We start from the raw sequence: 22,348 nt of genomic DNA on the forward strand, positions 1-22,348 counted from the left end.
TATGCATTAATTGTTTCTCATCTAAAAAATTAATTGAAATTTCTAGAAGTTTGCTGAAATATTCTGTCACAATCTCATCAAGTTGCTGCAAACTACAAAATATTGGATAATCTTGCTACCTATTGATAGTTCTCTACCAAGTCTTCCATCCCCGTACAGAATTTTCCTCATTCGGTTTCGTGAAGAAGTGGCAGAGAGAAAAAAAGAGAGACATTTAAGGATACTACAACTAGAGAGGAGTAAATAAGGGAATTGTGTCCTACATAAATACTACTTTTCTCAACTTTGATGTGGATTTAAGTACCAATACACTCCCTTTTCCAAAAAAAAAAAAGTACCAATACACTCCAATCTTCATTAATTGTTACTTATATCTATAATATTATTTTTGGAAAATCTAGAGATATCATTTTTGTGTTAAAATTTTTGCAATAATTTTTGAGGTCATAGAAATTCACAATATTTTTATAACACTTTCACAACAAATTTTAAGTGATAAGTTGTTATTGACTATTACTAGTGGATAAAAAAATAATTTTAATAACAAGTTCAAATTAAAACTAATAATAACCAATTACCTAAAATTTGTTGTAAAAATATTGTGAAAATACGTGACATTTCTCAGAAAAAATAGTGGATTCTTGACAAAATGGTTGTTTACTACTCGTATTGGACCACTTATTAAGTTGTGATAGATGGTTTAGTTATAATATTGTGAGTCTTTTTATAGTTTATTTTATTTTTTAGTGAATAAAACGGTTGAAAGAGAGAATGACGTCTCCTACCATGTTATATGGAAGTTGCTACATCCTACATGTGAGCCAGACACAAAGATGTTTAAACTCCGGGATTTAGCTAAAGAGCTTCTTGTTCTGATAAAATTTAAAGTTCCATTAAAAAATTAAATTACGTATTGTGGTAAGCTCAATATTATAAAGTAGTAATAAAGTTTTAGTGGCGGCTCTACTTGTAAGCAAAAGTGTTCACTAAACTACCTTTTTAGACACATGGGGCTACCATAATTTCCCCCAAAAAAAAAACTATTTTATAAATAATTATTTTTAAACTAATCTGTTTTTGTCAACCGTACAAATAGTTATTAACTACCCAAACTTGAGAATCTCAATAATTTGAGTTCAACAAAAATAGAGTAATGCATAGATTCATAATATTTTTATGACAATATAACAAAAAATCTTAGATGATAAATTGTTATTGGTTTTAAATTGAGCTCACAACTTACATTAATTTTTTATCCTCTAATAACAATTTGTTATGAAAATATTGTAAATGTAGCATAATTTATCTCTCGTTCATTTTTTGCCTTTTTATTTTGTTAGTTGAAGAAAATTATAAAAATTCATACATTCCCATTTTTTTAAATTATTTTTTAAGAAGAATTTTTTATTTTTTATCAGATTTTATATAATTTAAGTTTCTTAACAAATTTTTTTTTTATATATAATAAAATTCCTATAGTAGCCACGGTAAAGTTTTGTTATGATCTAATATATTGCTAAAATATTTGCTCACACACTCGCACTCGCACTCGTACAATCTCACAAAGTGACATGTTAGAAAATGGAATCTACAAATATCAAATTCAGATTTAATAAATAAATAAACAAAACATGGATTAAAAATTAATAAGATATGATTAAACTTAGATTAATTCCAAAAAAGTTAAAAGGAAGATTAAATAAAAAAGGAAATTTAATCCAAAAAAAAAAAAAAAAGAAAAAAGAAAGAAGAAAAAAGAAAGAAAGAAAAGGAATCTTAATATTATTGAAGTCCAATACAACTCAACTATACCATCAAACGCCAAAAGACTCTCAAAGCCCTCTCTCTCTCTCTATCTTTATCTATCTGGTTTCCGTACAGACCTTTCCTCTCTCTCTCTCACAACAATTTTCAATAATTTCAGCTTCTCATAGTAGAGCTCCCTTCAGTCTCATAAGAATAATATATACTTAGTTGTTCAACTGTGTATGTCTGTGTAAATATTTATATATATTCAAATAAATTATATAATCTCTTTGGTTTCTTTCTCTCTATCTCTCTCCCTGTCAATATATATATCTGACCCAAATCTTTGATTTTTCAATTTGTGAGAGTCCAATTGGCGGGAACCAACGGTCAATTCTGAGCTTTCTGGGAATTGGGTTTTGCTTGTAATTGCAAAATTTGAAGGTTGGTTTTGTTTTTGGAAAATTTTGATTCGGAAATTGGATGGCAAACCCGACTGGGAATCATCAAGAAGCGTCGTCTTCTTCGTTCAACGGACACGTGGCAGCAGCTGCCGGAGCCGGAGGAGGAGGGAACCAGAGCAACGGGAACTCTACAGGGGCGGCGGCGCCGGAGAGTTCAGCCTCGGCTATGAAGCACAACCCGGGTATTTCATTGGATTGGACCTCAGAGGAGCAGGCCATTCTTGATGATGGGCTAGCTAAGTGAGTAAAGACTACTTTTTTTTTCTTCTTCTTTGGTTTGCTTTGTTGGATTCTTTTGAGGTTGTTTTGAAGGTTTATTGCAATTGGGTTTTGAGAAGTGTGATTGGATTTTGGGTTGTGAGTGGTCTTTTGAGTTCTTGTAGTTATTAGGTGAAATGGGTTTTGAGAATTAAGGATTAAATTTTGGGTTGTGAGTGGTAAATTGAGTTCTGAAATGGGTTTTGAGAATTAGGATTGGATTTTGGGTTATGATTAGTAATTTTTATTTTTATTTTTTGTGTTCTTTGTTGGATTCTTTTGAGGCCCTCTTGTAGGTTTAGTGCAATTGGGTTTTGAGAATTATGTTTGGATTTTGGGTTTTGAGTGGTATTTTGTGTTCTTGTAATTATAGGTGAATTGGGTTTTAAGAATTATGGATGATTTTGGGTTATGAGTGGTAATTAAAGTTTTTGTTGGATTCTTCTGTTGGGTTATTTGAGGTTCTTGTAGTTGTTGTTCAATTGGGTTTTTGAGAGTTTTGATTGGATTTTGGGTTGTGAATGGAGAGTTGGATATATTTTTTTTTGGTTGCTAATTTGAGGTTTTTGTATGTTGAATTCAATTGGTTTTTGAGAAATATGATGGATTTTGAGTTTTGAAAATTTATCTTTTCTGTAATTTTATTAATTATGTGTGTAGTTTGGGTTTATGGATTTCAAAATCTAATTTATATTATACTTTTAAACCCATATAATGTGATTGAAGTTGCAATATTTCGACTTTTTGTTGTTGTTGATCTTGACACCAAATCTTTGGTTTCTAATATATTTTCCATGTTAATTCTAGTTCTTTTGTGGTTCTTTCATCCAAATAATATGGCCTTGGTACATACCTTGCAGATTTCCCTCAGAATCAAACATTATTCGGTATGCAAAGATAGCTATGCTGCTGCAAAATAAGACAGTTCGAGATGTGGCTTTGCGTTGCAGATGGATGACTGTAAGCTCTATTACTCTTCTTGCTTGCATCTTTTCTGAATAAGCATCAAATTAGTATTTCTGAAAAAAGAAAAATGCAGATGCATTAGTCAAAAAACGAATTGATGACATGCAAGAATAGTCAAGTGGGCTGAGGTAATGGCTTATCTGTGCATGCGGGATTATTCTCAACTAGAAATGGGTTGGTGACACCCTTCTGTAATTGTTTTTATAGAGAGAGGGAGAATAGACCTAAATCTTTAAGAAGCTTGCACTAGGAAATGTGCTAGGTTCAAAGCATCTTCTATTTTTTGTTAGTAGATATCTTTTAGTTCATTCAACATCTTCCAATTGAGTACATACATGATATCTCATTGTATGTGAGCCATCTCATTCAGCATCAGAGTATCAAGTTTATGAGTTGATTTACCTCTGTACTTGTTCTCTCTCTCTCTCTCTCTCTTTTTCTTTTTTTTTTCTTTTTTCTTTTTCCTTTCTCTAGAAAAAGGAAAATAGCAAGAGAAGGAAGGAAGACCATAATTTAACAAGGAAAAACAAAGATAAAAAGGTATGATTACGATGATTTTGTGCTATCTATTATGCGATAATTTGGTAAGTGTTGAAGATTTTAATTTTTTTGTACATGTGGACTGTTGTGCAAATGTATGTTTGATTTATTCTTATTAGTTCACTTGCTTAATCAATGTATCTATGCATCATGCTCAGAGAATTTTTTAGTACTAAATTTTTTTCCATCTCTCTCTCTCAAGGGGAACCACAACCTAACTTAGTAAGCTTGAGAACATGTGGCAATTGTTCTAGAATGTGCCAAGCATTTCATAGCACGTTGGATATTTAATGTTATGTATGACTCTTGCAGCTGATTTTGCCTACATGGAACCTCAAATATTATGTTTAATACACGAAATATGAATTTCACCACATCTCTAAATATTGTGTTGGAATTGCTTTACATGTGTAGAGTAGTAACTGTAAAATTATGCTTAATAGTTAGTGGAATTTGCATCCTTGGAGTAAATGAAATATTATACCATGAATGCTCTGGTACCAATTTTGCTTTTTTGGAAAAAGCCTTTCTGCATATTGAAGAATTATCAGATGGCAGTTCATCTTTTGTGACATTTATGCAATTAGTATTGCGTGTTTCTTGATTGTTTAGTGGAAGACTTTTAATGATTTCTTTTGAACATAGTCTTGAATTGGAAATTGTTGTGTGACGTGTGTTTTTTTATTTTCCTTTTTCGTTTTTCAACTAGCCCAAGGATTGTAATTCTTTTCTCATTACCTGAAAGAAATGAGGGTTGAGTGTTTGGATTACCGGTTTTATTTGCAGCATCTTTTTTTCTTCTTCTCCCATTATCTTGTGAAGATAGGGATGTCTACATGTGTATATCTTGCTGCAATATTTTGGTTCTTCTTATCTGTATAGTACATGTTTCTTCAGTCACCAGATGCTCTGCTAAATTATTTTTGTATTTGTTTCTCAGGAAAGAGTCAATGATCCTTCAGCTAAACCATCTCACTTTGCAGCACGGCCAAGTGTTCCACCATATGCTCCACCAATGATTCCAGTGGATAATGATGATGGCATCTCATTCAAAGGTCAGGTTATATAGTTTGTTTCCCAATTTCTGTGTAGTTCTCAGTAGTTCCAATTCACAGCATCACATGCTTGCACTATTCATGGATGCTTTTCTTGCATCTATATAAACTCATTTCCATAGTTTGTCTACACCTGCTTTTATATCATTATAACTGAAGGCTTCTCTATTCTGTCATCATCTTGTCTGATCTAACCTCAAATTTAAAATAATTACAAGCTTCAAGTTAACATTATCAGTTTCATCATTAAGTGGGCTGAAGATATTTGAATCATACATTTTACTGTTGCTATTAAGTTGCTGGCAGTCGTATCCTACACTCAATTGTCATTTGAACTTGCAATGTGTGTCTTTTGCATGTGTTTCTAAGTAAACTGGGGGTCTATTATGTCTAGGCTTTTCTATACATGCATCATGCTTCTCAGTTATGTTGGTGGATGACTGTTTTTCCTTTGTTAGATTATGCAAAATTACTACCAAAGAGCTGATGTAAAAGAATTGATATCACCTTGGTTTCCTTCTTTATTAAGGACTTAAGATTTTCCCTTTGTTGATGGCACTAGTTTTCTGATTTGTAGTTTTGAAGCTGTGGTTTTAATATAAATGCAAATTCCAATCTTTTTAGTTGATAAATATTATTGCAGTTCAGTTGGTGTAAGCAGTGAACCTTTATCAATCTGATAATTTTCGAACACGTTGGATTAAGTGCTCATATATAACTCTATGATAAATAAGAAAATCCATTAGAAGGCAGCAATAGGCCGCCTTGTTACCTGGAAAATATACAGGAGTGCCTGATGAAATGACAAATAAGAAGGCAATTTGAAGATTTGCAAAGCCAATGTTGAGTTCACCCAAATGAAATTTTCCATCTAATCCCACTTGTTGGAAATTTTTTAGTTGTATGTTTTTTTTGGTTAATTTTAATTTCTTTGGACAAAAAATTTGGGTAACAATATTACTTTCTTGTCTAGTATTTGTAATATTAATTTCTACATTGGGTAGAAAAGATGAGTTAAGTGAAGAAAATGAAGAAAATTATTGGGTTGCCAAAATTGGAGTATTGAGAGAAAAGTGTATCATGTTGTCAATTGAGTGATCCAAGATTACGCTTTCACTAGGATTGTAGTGAATATATAAAGTGAAGAATATATATATATATATATATATATATGACACTTAGGGCTAATACTCTTAGAATTGAGCACCCATTTTTTCCCCTAATGAAAGCTCTTTTGATTAGTGTAAAAAAAAAAAGTGTCAAACATTGGCTCAGGTGTTGAGTTCTCGAGTATTTGACACACCTGATATTCAATGGGTTAACTGTCCCACAAATAATAGGTTATAATATGTGTTTTGAAGCAGAGACTGTTTTCTTTGCAATAAACAAAATTTCATTTTTTAACTTGTATGCCCTCCTCCATGTCAAGCATATTTGGAAGCAGAGTTTGTTTTGTTTGCAAGGAACAAAGCCTTATTGTTTAAATTTGTATATCCTCATTTTTGGAAACTGTTTATTCTATGCCCTTGTCTATTATGTTGAAATTTCGATTATGCTGTTCGCAGCTATTGGTGGTCCTACAGGAGAGCTTCTTGAGCAAAACGCGCAGGCCTTAAATCAAATTTCTGCAAACCTACAAGCTTTACAGGTGAGGAAGAACTTACACCAAATGTTTTTTGATTTTACATTAGCTTTTATTTTAGTATGAAAATCATAGACAAAAGTAAAACTACAAACCCAGACATATCATTATTCATTGATGATGAAAATTAGCAGTCCTCTCTGGAGGATCTTGACATACTTTTTTCTGTGATGTTATTAAAGAATATTTTAAATTTCTATGCTTGAATCAACATTGTACAATTCAAGCTGATATGACTTAACATTTTGAAAGGAGTGTGTTTTTCCTTTATGGTGCACTCTTGCTGAGTATCTAACTAAATTGGGCATATTTTCTTTTTGATTTCAGATACCGGAGAACATCAATCTTCTCTGTCAAACTCGTGATCTTCTCTGTCAAACTCGTGATAACATCCACAAAATCATGAATGAGTATGTTGAATTTGATTGATGTTTGTTTAGTTTTTTATTATACTGTTGCTTGCATGGATTGAGATGGATGTGCATATATGTAGTTTTCATTATGTACATGTAAATATATGTTTCTTAAATGTTTTTGCAGTGCATGTTTTTATGGCCATCAGTAGAAATTTAATTCTACTGGCCTTCATTGCTAATCCTGTGTACCGTGACCACCATCATTGTTTCAGTGGCAATTTTATTAATATCAGGGGACATTTAGTTTTGGGCATTTGGCTCATATGCATACATTGGCTTCAATAAATCTACCAATCTTGGGCCTTTGTCTTAGTGGACTTTCATGTTATTGGCCCTCTCTAATTTGCACATGCCAAAATCACCTTGATTATATATACAGACATTTGTATAAGATTGGACATCATTATAAGATTTTGTATACTACTTTTACTTGCATTCTGAATGTTTTTTAGTTTAAAGACTAGAACATCAGGCTCGAGGATCTTCTCAGCTATAAGAATGCTGTCTTCTCTCTCTTAGCCAGTGGTCGGACCTGATCCCATCCCTTTGGTGGAGAGCCTGCGGTGCTACTTGGCAAAGGGCCTTACTTTAAAACCTGAATGAAACAATACCTTTTTTTATGTCGTCTCAAACAAATTTTTATGCTTTCTAATGCTCCTTTGTGTATCCATCTAGGTTGGTTGAATATATTGTTATGGTTACAGACTACTCATCAAAATGTCAAGATTTATGATCTCTATAGGTTGCCAAGCATGCATATGTGTTTAGTAGGATTTAAATCTTTTAGCCGTTACCATTTCTGACTCATTTCCTAGAGGAGAGAATGTTAATGTGGTTAATAATTTTCTTCTACAAAATCTGAGATTGGTTTGTTTGAATTTCTGTTGAGAGAGTTTTGGTCCTCAAAGTACTGAATATAAGAATGACACAAATTATTCATGCACATGTAAATTCTCTTATGATGCTTTGTCTACTTCAGCTTGAATGACACTCCAGAAGTAATGAAGCAGATGCCACCACTTCCAGTGAAGTTGAACGAAGAGCTAGCTAATTCAATCCTTCCACCCCCAAACCTCTCAATGCAATCATGATGGACCTCTATTGTTGTCTAGGCCGTGGATCTGTCCCGAAGAATGATCCAGCTTCTCAGTCCAACACTGGTCCTGCTCAACTGGGATTTCTCAAAGAAACCCTGACCTTGAAATGAAGAAAATAACTCTGCCAAGTTGACCCACCAGGTCCTGATTCCAAAAAATTGTCTGACCCAATTGTTTCAGTGTGCAGAAGTCAGTTTCTTTTTTTCTTTGTTAGCTGTTCATGTTTGGTTCTAAAATTAGCCATAGATTGTGACTTAGATGTTGATTAGAAATTAGGGAATAAGGGTTCTTTTTTGTCATAAAAATCAGTACTCATTTTGATTAAATGTTACTCTGTTCATGTTCATAGTGCTTTTTTATGTTCTGATACCATGTTAGTCTACTCACTGACCTGTGATTTTATGTAGTACTTTCAGCACTTGAATAATTTCACATGAAGTATTACTAAGTGAGGTTACTGGCATGTGATTCTTAACCCTTTTTTTTTTTACAAAATAGAAATTTTGCTCTAACCTAATCTAAGTATATATATACGTGTTTAAAACTCTCTCCTAGAGATACCTTTGCCTCCACCCCACAAGAATTTTGTATTTATAGAATGACTATCATGTCAAGGGTACACGGTGGTGATTCATACTTTGGAAAATCTGAGTATGCAACCACCTGATTTTGTTTTACAAGAACCCTCTTTCGATTTTTCACTATTTATGGTTTTGCTTTGGACTTATTTTTCCATTAAAAAGCTAAAAATAGTTCATAGAGCACGTTTTCCAATGTTTTTCAACAGTTATTGAATTTGTTTACTTATGTTCAAAATTTTAAAGTCTAATCTTTTTGAAATATAATTATATTTTAATCAACTTTCAGAAAATGAAATAATAAGATTTAGCAAAAAGAAAAATCATCTAAATGAGCAATAATAAGTTGGGATTATATAGTTGTTTTGAGAAAAGAAAATGATTGTCCACTCATTAGTTATTGTCCGATAATGATTGCACGTTTTCCACTCATTTGTTTACTTTCTCACTTTATATTTTTTCTATGTGGGTGTTCTTTGAAAATTTTCTTTTCTATTTTGTTTTTCCCCAAATGGGCCAGTGACCAGTCAAGTCAAGTTCTAACTTCCCTGTTTCGGTGTACGGCAATTTCATTTTTGGCAGTTTGATTTAGCAGCCGGCGGCGATTACAAAACAGTGACAAGAGTTTTTTTTTATTATTCCAAGCTTTGCCATCTAGAAGATGAAGTTAATTAAACGACATAATAAATGAATAAAAAAATGTTACAGATTTAGAAGAAAAAAAAAATGAAATGTTAAAAAGATAACCCATGGCACATTATTTTTGCAACAACTCTCTCTCTTTCTCTAAAATGTAAACTGTTTCAGGGGAAAAAATTGGTGCAAATAACTACTCTACTGTTATCTTTATACGTTTTCAATAAAAAAATATTTGAGATTTTTTTTTTTTTTTCAAACTTTGTCTTTAAGAAATAGAATAGCGTCTAACCAAATCAATTTTGCATCCAGGACAAGTTAATTATCTTTACAAGTTTCAAATTATAATTTTTTTGTCACTAATATTATAAAAATAAATTTATAAAGTCATAAAATTAATATAAAAATTGATAAAAATAAGCATGTCTAAATTGTTAACTAAAATTAAGTCTAAAAAAAATGAGTTACCTAATAATAATGAGTAATTCTTACATGATACAAACTCTAAGAGGGTGTTTGGTACACCCACTTAAAAATATATTTTCAGTTTTTAAACAACATTATACGTATTTCTACACACTTTTTCACCCACAGGTATTTCCACACATGTTTTCAAATACATGTTTTCTATTTTTAAGTGCATATACGAAACACCTCCTAGATCTCACATATAACATCACTAAAAATATATATAAAAAGGATTTCATATCGTAGCAAAGTCTTTGTTAAAAAAACTTATTGCACTATATTTCTTAAAATTATAGGAATAAAAACATATCTTACAATTCAAAGTCATATTTTATGTTTATTGCATATCTCACTAGTTCCTTTAATCTCATGGACTACGATCTGAGTTAAAACTTGAAGCTCTATGCTTATTGAAAATCAAGCATTAGCCTCAAAAAAACCAAAGGTACCACAATGAACCCATAAAAGTAATTTGCTTTCAAAATTACAAAACCGGATGAGTCACAACAACCCGTTTGTGTTGCACGAGTTGTAAAAAAACCATTGGACCTTACTTGATTTTACGTGTTCAATTGAATAGGTGGTCCAATTAAACAACTGGACCAACTTAAGCACTGATTTACTGGGTTATCGGTCTGGTCATATTTAATAACTATGATTGCATAAGCTTGCCACACTGCTCAGATGTCAATCCAAGCAGCCGTTTGACTTGAATATATAGAATTAACTTATACGGAAAAAAGGAAGAAAGAGTTGAATAAATTTGCGATTAAAGAAGCTCAATATTGTCAAATAAGTTGTCATGTGCATAGCAAAATCTTCTTGTTTTGTGTTTATTACAAAGATTATTCGCCTTTTATTTTTATGGACCCGAGTATTGACAAAAATTTCCACAACCAAATCTATTTTCAGGTCCTTGTCGGCAAAGAAAAAAGATCTATATTAATTGGAGGTTCTTTGAATTTGGTTTGGACTGGTTAAAGACCAAACTTATTTATTTTTTATAATTTGAAAGTTATAATGGAAAAAGGAGATTCAAACGCTAGATATGTTTTAGTTGGAAAAATCAGGAAATATTAATCAGTTGAGTTATAAAATTGTTAGCAATTCAAATGGTACATCTTAATTCAACAATAATAGCTTGCATTAGCTTGAGTATTTTTTTTCTTAATTAGAAGTGAAGGAACGAGATGATAATTTGTAAACACATTAGAAGCATGTGTATTTTATAAAGTAGAAAAGGTGGAATTTTTATTAATATTTCATAAAATAATTTAAAAAATTTATTACACGTTTCCTATTTGAAAAAGAAAGATCTAATGTGTACATTATTCATAACCATATGTATGAGGCTGCCCATGTTGTAATCAGGGAAGAACGGATGGAAGTAGGCTTTTCAAATTTCAACATTATAAAAGGGTATGTTTGGAAAAGAAGATGTGGAGACAGGAGAGAGGAGAAAGGAAAGTGATTATGATGTACTTAGGATTGGTGTCAAAAGTAAAACATATTTTATGCATGTTTTTATTTTTAATTTTTGAGAAACATGTTTTATGCATGCTGAGTATATAAATACAATGACAAAACTTAGGTATAGTATCTCAGGTACTATTCTTTAGGTTTCTTTCTTAAAATTCATTCATGTAACTATTTAATTAAAAATTATACTTTCATCTCATGAGAAAAAATCCATATAGCAAAATCTTAAGAAGAGAACCTAAGGAACGATATCTAAGTACTGTATCTAAGTCTTGCCTTAGATATAGTAACCTTTTTAGCTTTTGACTTTAGTACTCTCTCTGTCCCAATTTGTTTGTTTTGTTTGAAAAGTCAAACTTTTTAAGGGAACATCATATATTTTTTTGTTTGCTTTATAAAAATGTATAAGTTTACAAAACTACTCTTAAATAAATTTATCAGTTTTTTTTTTTTTTAAAGAATTATTCTTAATGAGATAACTAAAAAGATGCCCCAATTAGATTGATTTTTTAAATATTTGTTAGTTTTCTTTTCAAATAGTTTTAAAAATAAAGTAAGGGTATAATAAGAACATTAGTAAATTAATAACTTTAATTTTAGAAACAAGACAATATTTTAGGACATCTCAAAATAGAATAGTGGACAAACAAAGTGAGATGGAGGGAGTATATAGTTTATTTTTTATTTTTTAATAAATACTATAATTTTCCAAATTTATGAATTCCGCTCTATGAAGAATGTGATTTATTATCAGATTAAGACACTAATTAGTTTTTGCCTTTTTGGTATAAACCCATTAAACCTTAGATCTCTTATTTGACCACATATATAACATAAAAGACTTTTAACTATATGATAGTATATAGTTTACTTCTCCATAAAAATTTAAATGAAACTCTGTGTTTTTAGACACATAATAAGATAGAAAATATGCTAGATGGGTATTTATCACCATTAACAATAAATTATCCTCATTCTAAAAAAAAAAAAAAAAACAATAAATTGTCCTAATTCTTGATTTACTTTTATCTAACATTTGCTCCTAGTGTGTGTGAATGGCGGCACCAAATACCAAACCGTAGGCTGCTTTTTACCATTAATTAACAAACTTAATAAGCACCATAGATTACATTGGACATTGCAAGATAAAGAATGACGATGCATGCATCACTTTAAAGATAGATGCTTGCACACGGAATTAGTTGAGTTGCTTTCAAGAAAGTATGTGTGTCATTACTCATTATCATAAATAGAGTTTTGGGACCATCTTATACGAAAAGTTTAAGTGGCCCTCTTTATTAGCCTAAGAATTTGAGTGTCATAGGTTGGTCTCCAAGTTCATTTTTATTGGTTTATTTTGCTTTCGGGTTCATCTACCTACTTGACAATTAATAATGGAAAAAAAATGTGCACAAATACCAAATTAGCTTCATAATTTCTCGTGGAAACTAAGGTTGGATTGTTACATATTCATTAATGTACATGATTGCCCAAAGAATCTCCACTGTTTTGTTTCAAACTTAGGAAAGAGACAATCCAAATTGCTATATGCTTTTGAATCTCATAAAGTTGAAAGTTAAGAACATTTTATACATGCACAAAATACGGCATAAAAGTGTAAATGGTATAAATACACCATAAAAAAAGCCTCTTTTTGCTACTTTCTTCAAGCCGAAAGAAAAAGAAAAGTCTCTTCAAGAAATTCTGTTAGCTTCTAAAATACGTAGATGGCATTGTTTGACTTATTAAAGTTTTGTACTTTTGACAATAATAATCTCCGTTATTTTTGTGAAATTGATATAAAAGTTCCCAATAAATATACTTTCTCTCAACTTTTGGATACTCGTTCCTTTATGTAGATGGCATATTGGCATAATCTAGATAATAGATATACATATTATTTATTTATTTATTTATGTTGTCTCTTCCACGAACTTACCCAAGTTGTAACTCCAAAATTCTTGATAGAAAATTTGCGTGCAACCACCAATGCCAATGTCATTATCTTTTTTTGTCCTGGAAAATTATTCAACATTTCATAGACAATGTACCCTATCTTCGCATGAAATTATAGTGGGATTCCAACATAAATTTATTAAATAAAGCTTATTATTATTATTATTATTACTGTGTAAGAAGAAAGAGGATTAACTCTTTAGTATGTAACTCTACAGTTACGAACTTACCAGACAAAGTACCTTACCAATTCCTTGACTGCCATCCTTTGAATATGCTTTTTGGGTACCAAATATAGCAAAAAATAAAAAATAACTGTCTATGTCATTTTATTTTTTCCTGTTTCTCTTTATCTATTTCTAATGTGAAGGGAAGCTAGTTTGCTTTAAAAAAAATCGTTTTCCCAATGTGAGTACTTTAGTTTATATTTTACCAATAACAATTTGTAATCTTTTTTTTTTTTTTTTTTTTTTTTTTTTTTTTTTTTTTTTTTAAATCACATGTAACATATTGAAGTTGGTGGCTCGGTGGACTATAAGATAGAACCTGCAAATGAGGAAGATGATTTTGTTCGGTTTTGCTTTTGTAATCTTTATTTATTTATTTATTTATTTTTTGGCTGAATAAAAGTAAAGGGAAATTTTGCTTTTGTAATCTTACTAAACAAGATGTCACACCTAGTTAAGAAAACCAAAAAAGAGAGAGGGAAATCTGAGACTGCATCCATCATCCATGACCAAATTGTCGTTAAAAGACATTTGAGGTTTTTGACTTTGAAAAAGAGAGAGAGAGAGAGAGAGAGAGAGAGGTTTGGTTGGAATCAGATAAATTTCAGACCATCCCACTAGAATTCATTGATATATATTTAGAAAGCCTTAATTTTGGAGTAGTTGCATATTAGAGAAAGTGGAGTAGGTTGAAAAAAATCTCCCTCCCTTTCCTCTATTTCTATATGTTATAATGGGAGTGTTTGACACGGTTTTGTTTAGTCCTTAAAGCATGGAAGAGACCAAAGTTGAAGGTCTGAAATGGGTTCTGGGGTTTGAAATAAAATAAAATAATAATGAGAGGAATAGTGGAGTTCTGACGAAGGTGTTTCAGTTGAGATGCCTGACTTGAATTTTGCTTTAAAAGCTTTGAAAACTCAGAAGAAAGAGAGAAGTTGAAGTCTTAGGCTTCTAGATATATAATATTTGCACTCAACGAATATCTTTATAAAGCTCCACTTGTAACAGAGAATGGGATGGTTCACTTGACAGAAAAGCCACAGCTAAAGTTCTGATCAAGTATATTATAAGTTGGGACTTTTGGGATATATCTGAGAAGCTTTGAGAGGATCAAGTTATATACATCAGAGAGAAGTCTTAATTTGGGAGAACCCTTTATCAAACTTAATGCAGAGAACTCGCCATTGAAGCTTTGTGGAAGAACCTTTCACTGTATTAGTTCAGGTAAGTTCATGGAATAGTATGGTTCTTCTATACTCCAAATACTTCATTGTGTATAATGACTCTCTCTTGCTCGTGTTTGAAAAACCTGCATTTGTCTATCTTTAAACATTAGTCTTCAGAAATAAGTCTGTTTCTTATCCATATGTTCATATATTCTGTTAGCTTAAGATGTTCTTTACTTGCAAAGAACTCATTCTATAGAAATGAGGTTGCTTTTAGAATAGTTCTGTGCATTAAAAAAACTAATCTATCTCAGTTTAGTTTTAACATAAATTCTACTTTTTGGAGTAGTATGTAGTCAAAGTTTCCTTGTTTGCAACTATGTTTGCTTATATAAGCATCAGAACTGTCCCTAACTTAAGAATGAAAAGCTGCATCATTCTCTCTCCCTCTCTAACTGGTTAGGTTCATGTTTAGGTTTGATTAAGAGCTTGTTCAATGAGTTTTAGTTCACATACCAGTTTAGTTATTAACGGGTTAGTTGGAAAAAAAAATGAGTCAGCTTTGGTGCTTTTGTTGACTATTGTAAACTTATTTGACAGGTTAGTTATGGGATCCACACATGGAATGAAAGTCGTCCTCTCCTTAATTTTCATGATGGTAATTTTCGCCTTGAGTTTCCCAGAAATTGCAGGACAGACAATCTTATCTAGTGGATTCATAACAGGTGAGTTTTATATTTTTATGATTTTAAAATTTTATTTGAAATAATTTAAGGTTATGCTTTGTTTAGAAAGAAATTCTCTGTTGTACCAGAATTGTTGTTACATAATAATTTAGTAACTTTTGTAGACAATCAATCAAATTATAGATTTAATTTGAATTTTCTTAGTTTAGTTATTATTACAAACTATGATAAGAGAATTATTGGTTAGAAAACATTATTAAATTATGTGGAAATTATTATAACAAAGAATATTGTTAATAAGGGTATGTTTGTATAAACTGTTAGAAAACTATATTTTGAGTTTAAAATGAGTGTTTGTAAAAAAGTTATGAGGAGTTATGATTGCAAAATAGAATTTTGAGTTTTAAAAACACTTATTTAATCTCCCAAAACATTTTACCAAATAGATTTTAAATAGAAATGATTATATTGCGTGTGCTTGTAATATGATAAATTAGATGCCGTGAATATAAAATTCAAAAAATAAAAAAGATGCTAAGTATGTGTTATATTGCAAATTTGCAATGGATTATAGCCCATTAAATAATGTAAGTGCACTCTTTCATTAAAAAAAAAAATATATGTTCGGTGCCTAAGACTAAAAGTGTTTTTTATTTTATTTTTCCTTTGTGGTGAAAAAGGATAACTCCCTATCCACGGCATCGGGAGAATAATCATGTGAAAGGGTTGACCCATAACCCATCCACATTTAGGGAATGGCAACCCATTCTGTTTGGGGCGAAAGAATTCTTTTCAAACTCAAATCTTCAAAATATTTTACATATCACATCCAATTAAATTTTAGAATTTTCATCCAAAATCCATTCCATCTTATTTGCAAAACTATATCCGTCATAATGTTCCATTTGTTTAACTATGAATCTCCGTACCAATTTCATTGGGAACATGACATTTTTTATAACATTAGTTTTTATTAACTTTTTAAGAATTCGTTAAAAATGCAAGTTATAAGTGCTGTACAATCACTTTTACATAGATTACTTACATCATTTTTATTCTCCTCCACAAGTTATAGGAAAAGTTGTCACCACTGGACTTTTTAAAACTCAATAAAATAAAAAAAGACCACGTTATTGAGTTATAAAGCTTTTTGCATTTTGACTGGACTTATTCAATTGGGTCCAAGTTAAATTAACGATGCATCTAAATTTAGGCACAATTAAATATTATTACACTTTTCATCAAAAACATATACTATTACACTATACCAAACAATATTTGTTATTAAAAAAGTCAAACAATATATTAAGGCATAAAGAAGGACACACTTACTTTTATTATGAAAACTTTAATGGCAATATCTTAGTAATTTAAATACAGAGTTGGGTTTAGTACCTAAATCATAAAATCCAAACCTTTTCCAAATTCTAGCATGTTTACAAATTTAAAGCCCAAATCCATCTAAATAATCTTAAACCCTCACAATTAGGGTTGAGTTGGGTCGAAAATAAACCTAACCCATTGCCATTCCTATCCACCTATTAATTCAATGCCTAATAGTTAAGACTTGCTTTATATATATGTATAAATAAAAGGTCTTTAATTTTTAGAATGTTAGGAGCAACAAGGATAAGAATGGCATATATAAGATCCGTTTGGGTAATGCGGCTACGTCCCCATTTTAGGCCTTTTTTTTTTCAAGTCCAACGTGTTATGCACTGTTCATTGGCAATGAACAGTGATTTTAGGCCAATGAACAGTGCTGAATAGTAATAAACAGAAAAAAAAAATTTTATTTTATTGTTTTCAGTTCTCAGTTTTCAACAAAATAAGCTGTATCCAAACGCATACATAGTGCAAAAGTAGAAAGCAAGTTAAAAATTTTAATGTTGGCTCATAAATTCATATGATGATATGAAGAACATTTCAAGGTCAATTAGGTAGCTGGATTCAGAGCCCATACTAGTTAACTTAATTGAGCTACTAATTTTTCTTTGTCTAGAAAACTAATGTTCCTTTTACCTGGTTTCATAGGGAGAAATTTGCTTCAGACAGACAGTGTCTCAGAACCCATTGGACAGACAGATGATACTGTGAGGGTGGATCCTTTAGACCATTTTAAGAAATACAGAGGAGGATATAACATTACCAACAAGCATTATTGGAGTGTAAATCTCTCTCTCTCTCTCTCTCCTCCTAAATTCTAATGTAACTTGGTATTTAGAATTGCTGTTTATTTTGTGCAGTCAACTATATTTACTGGAAGTTATGGATATTGCATTGGGGTGTTGTGGCTTTTGTGTGGACTTGTATATGGAGGTTTTCTATTGGCAAATATATATTGTAGTAAAACTAGAAAGAGTGGAAAGCTGAGGAAAAGATCACCTTGTCATAGGCAGTGTTACCTCTGGCATATTCTCGTGGTCATATCCTTGACAATCCTGGCAATGTAAGTCATTCAACTTTGTAGTCCACACAGAATACAATGCTAAAAGCACTACACCAAAATTTGCATAAATCTATGGTACTTATTTTTTTTTTGCTGACAAGGGTGTCCAGGGCTCTTATAGCACCTGACTAATCTCCAAGTTTGTGTAATTCAAGTTTCAAACCTTACCATCTTCTAAATTTCAGAAAACCTGATCGTAAAACACAAATGTTTAATTCCATTCTCAGATTCTTCATTGTCACATGTAGACTGTTTGCATTTCTAACTGAATTAAACAAAACTAACTACAAAATTTGGTCTCCATGATATGAAGTTAAAAGGACTTGTGCTTGGTAAGGGTGTTAGGAGAGCCATAGTTAGTTGGAGATGATCTGATGAACATATTTCATGGATGATCAAAACCAAATAAATGTATTGACAGCAAAACAAGTTTACTATTTGCGTTGTCAAGTGAATCATCCACACATTAGACATTGAAACAAGGTGATAAGAGACATCCTGCCATGGTACAAGTATAACTGTGGTTATATCTTTCTATTATTTTCAGAGCTGCATCTGGGTTAGTTCTGGCGGGCAGTGCAAAATTTCACTCACAAGCAAAAACTGTTGTGAACATTATCATTAACACCGCAAATGAGGCATCAGAAACCATACACAACACAACAGAGGCAATGAATAACATTGCAAATAACTTAGAAACATCCAGTGAAAACAGTGAAACTTCTAGCTTCCTTACCTCCACATCCAAGAAACTCGATGTTGAAGCTGCAGACATACAAATGCAGGCTAAGAAGAACAGGCGTCTGATTGACAAGGGTCTACGGATAGTGTAATTCTCTCTCACTCTCTCTTTCTCTCCATTGGATATCAAAATGAAATTTTTATGCTAATGACATTTTTATACTTGCAGGTACATACTAACCACAGTCATTATTTCGTTGAACCTGGTTGCGGTCATAGCTTTATCAGGTGTGGGGCTGTGTGTGTGTGTGTTTCCAAGTATTAGTAATTTAGAGCTAAATAGTTAAAAGGGTCAACTTTAATTAAGTTCTAAGGTTTGCTTGGGACTTAAATTCAAACCTGCTCAATGTTAAAAAAGAATCCAAAAACTCCAAGTAAGCTACCTCAAATTAACTTGAGCAGAAAATTGTCTACTAAAAAAAGTGAAAATTCTAAACATCTATTGCCTAGAACTTGCCTTGAATTTAGCAACATAATACTTTCAGTAGTTCCAGTCCATCATCAATGACCTAAAATCACTGAAGTCAAAATTCTTCTTGTTCGCAGGCTTCGGAACTCTGAGGGTTCGCCGTGCCCTTCACTTGTGAGTATATAGAACCATTTTAACATGGACACACTAGCATAGCTGTTATTTTAGCCCATTTGTATCCGTTTGCTAACAGCTTTTGATTTTAGCTTATTTGCTACTGTACAGTTTTTTAAAACTCATTATGTAACTTCTGTTACAGATTCATCATACTATGCTGGTTCCTTACAGTTCTATGCTGGTTGTTCTTTGGAATGTACTTCTTCTTGGAAAAGTAAGTTTTTTTTTTTTTTTTTTTTTTGCCATTTCTCATGTGTTCTCTATTATTATAATATTTCTATCTCTACAAAATATTATAATATTTCCCAAAATAAGAAATTGACATAGGAAAGGAAGTTTGCACATAATAATTGAAAAGAAAATCAATTCTATTTCAGGTTCTCAGGTGATACTTGCACAGCTCTTGAAAACTTCCAACAAAATCCCGACAACAACAGCTTGAGCTCAATCCTTCCTTGTGATGAATTGCTCTCAGCTAAATCAGTCCTATTTGATGTCAGTGCAGGGATATACACCCTTGTAAATGAGGTAAAATTATTAGTTTCCTTTGGTCACATAATTAATGGAAAATTGTCTTATGTTGCTAAGTAAATGTCTCCTCTTCTAAGATTAATTGCATAATAAACGCCAAAAAAATTGATCTTGGTGTCAAATTAAATCTTAAAAGTCTTAATTGTATCAATATTTGCCATACAGTTCAAACTATGGGTTTTATTATATAATTACTTTACTAACCTTGCCTGCATATTTAATTAGCTATGAGTTGCATCTTTGTCAGTTGGTTCTGTTTTTTGCTCACAACATGAGAGCATTTGAACCCAGGTTCTTCTCATGAAGAGACTGTGCAATATCACCTAGCCACAAGGCTCTTGTTATTTTCTTCAAGTGGCATTGGTTATCTATAATTCCTTCTTGCCTTCCATATGCTGCTTACAATGAAATTTCCTAAACACATTACATACCAGCCAATGGAATATAATTTGATATAGAAAATAGATACTAGGCACAATCCTAAAATGATTTAGTTTAACATAGCGTGTAAATCATTACAATGCCAAAATCAGGGAAGAGTTCAATTAGCCTAAAATAGTATCTTTTTAGAAATGTACTATTTACAGTCACAAAGTAGAAAAAAAGGATCAAGTCAAGGAAAAGAAAGAAAGGGGCCAATGCTCTAATTGATTCAACCACTTTGTACTTTGTAGCCTCTTCAAAATATGCCCTTTTATGAATGATCTCTAACCATAAGTAAAGAATCAAAATTGGAAGCACACTGATGTAACAAAATATTACGTATTTACCAGTCCAATTTCAAGTTGAACCTCATTAACTTTATCATGTACACAAAATACTGAAAATTCATAATTTTCTTTTGTTGGTAAATTGCTCTCCAGGTGAACTTGAATATATCAGTTCTACAGGCAACATCTTATCCAAATCTTGCTCATGTCTGCAATCCTTTCTCTTCACCACCAAAGTACCAATACCAGCCAGACAACTGTCCAGCTGACACAATTCGAATAGGTGACATCCCAAAGGTATGCCAGTGGAAATTGAGAAAACTTTGTGCTTTCTTTATTGACAATTTATCTCTACTATTTAGCGATAATCTGCATTATGAATCCCCGGGATCTTGTAGTATCACTGAAATCAGTGACAAAATCTGTCTAATCCATTATCTCTGATTATTTTTATCTATTTTGTTTTGGAAGGTATTGAAGTTACTTACTTGTTCTGAAGCCAACAATTCGACATGTGAATTTGGATTTATATCCAATACCGATTATAAGACAGTGGAGTCTTACTCAAGTTCAGTACAAAATCTGCTAAATGCGTACCCAGGTATGGAAAGTCTGGTAGAATGTCAGTCAGTGAAGGACGCCTTTTCTGAGATCCTGCTAAACCACTGCAAACCTTTGAAGAGAGATGTTCAGATGGTTTGGGTGTCAATGGTCTTTCTGTCAATGATCATGGTGTTTTTAATTTTGATATGGATAGCACAAGCTAATCATGAGAAGAATCATCATTTTTCAGATGGTTCTGTGAAACCCAATTTAGCTAAAGCAAATATGCTGGATGCAGGAACAGCTAAAGAAATTAACTGTAACCCAAATTCTAGCGTAGTCTAGAACTAGCAATTAGTTTCAAGGAAAATACTGGAAGACAAACGCGCAAGCGACTTCCAAAAACTCTAGAATAGGATAGGATTATCATATACAAGATTATATATGTACATAAAGAAAGCAGAGATCAAGAAGAAATTGCGATGGGTGCAACAAAATTATTGTACCAGAAAACTGGAACACAATTCTTTGTTTTTTTGATACAGTAGAAGGCCAAAGCAGGGGACCAACCCCATAATGAAGTGTAAGGAAATATGTCAAGCAATATATTTTACTTGATTCAATTCTTAATTGCAGCATGCAGCATTTTAATAGTACCAAAACAGTAAACACATTGTGCATCTCTATCCCTGCATTTGTGAAGGACTACCTTTCCAATCAAACTTTTAGTGCGTTTTCAACAATGAAGACTAGTTCCAACACTAAAATATTTCAACTTATTCTGCTGCAGTTTAATGATTATTGAAACTATAATATGAAGTAGTCGAATGTGTGGTGTAATACCTCAAATAGTGTGGATTGTAATGAATTTGATTGTATGAGTATATGCTGATTGATTATGTGTTGAGTCTCGCACCAATTTTGTACTATATCGATCTAGACGTGTTTGGTTATAACGTAGATGTGATTAACATTTTCCCAGATTGTGACACATGCTGGTTAAATTTAGTTTAGCAGTTTTCTTTTCAAATAGCGCTATAAACCAACCGCGAGATGAATAGCTTGGTAAAAAGAAAGAGTGAGAACCTACACATAATGTCAACATTCTTTAAGAACATGGTTGGAATTAGCAAACTATATCCATAGACTGTAATAGCTAGATAGCCTAGATGGTATGGATTTGTGTGTTGATTTCGGACCACAATGTCACAGCAATTTCTGTTTTTATACCTCTGGGAACCATAGTGCACATATCTCAAGATAGATCTGGCAGGAGTCAAGACCACTAATCTTTTTGAGCAGATTTTTGAGTTGTTTCCTTTTGTCTTCGACTTTTTTGGATACTAAAAACTAAAACTCAAATATATGACTTGGATTTGCCAACACAACAACATTTGACCCTAACAAT

At 31.8% G+C, this 22,348-nt stretch overlaps 2 protein-coding genes across 7 annotated transcripts; both read left to right on the forward strand.

Moving 5' to 3' along the window:
* Positions 1–1,827: 1,827 nt before the first annotated feature.
* On the forward strand, positions 1,828–8,528 carry LOC126701659 (uncharacterized). Of its 5 annotated transcripts, XM_050399955.1 has the most exons (8): positions 1,836–1,986; positions 2,113–2,450; positions 3,329–3,428; positions 3,909–3,974; positions 4,915–5,029; positions 6,595–6,677; positions 6,999–7,081; positions 8,067–8,528. In XM_050399955.1, exons 2-8 carry the CDS (start codon positions 2,230–2,232, stop codon positions 8,176–8,178), a joined length of 780 nt encoding a protein of 259 aa, XP_050255912.1. In that variant the 5' UTR covers positions 1,836–1,986; positions 2,113–2,229; the 3' UTR covers positions 8,179–8,528. The 5 variants fall into 5 exon arrangements, with proteins under 5 accessions (XP_050255915.1, XP_050255914.1, XP_050255913.1 ...); XM_050399956.1 differs by having other exon boundaries at positions 1,832–2,450; positions 6,613–6,677; XM_050399954.1 differs by having other exon boundaries at positions 1,834–2,450.
* Positions 8,529–14,246: 5,718 nt separating this feature from the next.
* On the forward strand, positions 14,247–21,570 carry LOC126703063 (uncharacterized). 2 transcript variants are annotated; one of them, XM_050401972.1, is made up of 11 exons: positions 14,247–14,752; positions 15,295–15,419; positions 17,415–17,548; positions 17,627–17,829; positions 18,377–18,658; positions 18,740–18,798; positions 19,117–19,153; positions 19,299–19,370; positions 19,534–19,684; positions 20,551–20,694; positions 20,869–21,570. In XM_050401972.1, the coding sequence occupies exons 2-11, from the start codon at positions 15,302–15,304 to the stop codon at positions 21,283–21,285; spliced, it is 1,617 nt and encodes a 538-aa protein (XP_050257929.1). In that variant the 5' UTR covers positions 14,247–14,752; positions 15,295–15,301; the 3' UTR covers positions 21,286–21,570. The 2 variants fall into 2 exon arrangements, with proteins under 2 accessions (XP_050257929.1, XP_050257930.1); XM_050401973.1 differs by lacking the exon at positions 14,247–14,752 and adding an exon at positions 15,050–15,152.
* Positions 21,571–22,348: the final 778 nt, after the last annotated feature.

The sequence above is a fragment of the Quercus robur genome, chromosome 10 (assembly GCF_932294415.1).
Source record: "Quercus robur chromosome 10, dhQueRobu3.1, whole genome shotgun sequence".
Taxonomy (NCBI): Eukaryota; Viridiplantae; Streptophyta; class Magnoliopsida; order Fagales; family Fagaceae; genus Quercus; species Quercus robur.

Excerpts from the sequence above, each read along its gene's own strand:
- LOC126703063 (XM_050401972.1), top strand. The coding sequence starts at position 15,302 with ATGGGATCCACACATGGAATGAAAGTCGTCCTCTCCTTAATTTTCATG. Across the intron at positions 17,830-18,376 it reads TCCTTGACAATCCTGGCAAT|AGCTGCATCTGGGTTAGTTC; the intron begins GTAAGTCATTCA and ends TATTATTTTCAG. Across the intron at positions 19,685-20,550 it reads TATACACCCTTGTAAATGAG|GTGAACTTGAATATATCAGT; the intron begins GTAAAATTATTA and ends ATTGCTCTCCAG.
- LOC126701659 (XM_050399954.1), top strand. The coding sequence starts at position 2,230 with ATGGCAAACCCGACTGGGAATCATCAAGAAGCGTCGTCTTCTTCGTTC. Across the intron at positions 3,429-3,908 it reads TGCGTTGCAGATGGATGACT|AAAAAGGAAAATAGCAAGAG; the intron begins GTAAGCTCTATT and ends TCCTTTCTCTAG. Across the intron at positions 6,678-6,998 it reads CAAACCTACAAGCTTTACAG|ATACCGGAGAACATCAATCT; the intron begins GTGAGGAAGAAC and ends TTTTGATTTCAG.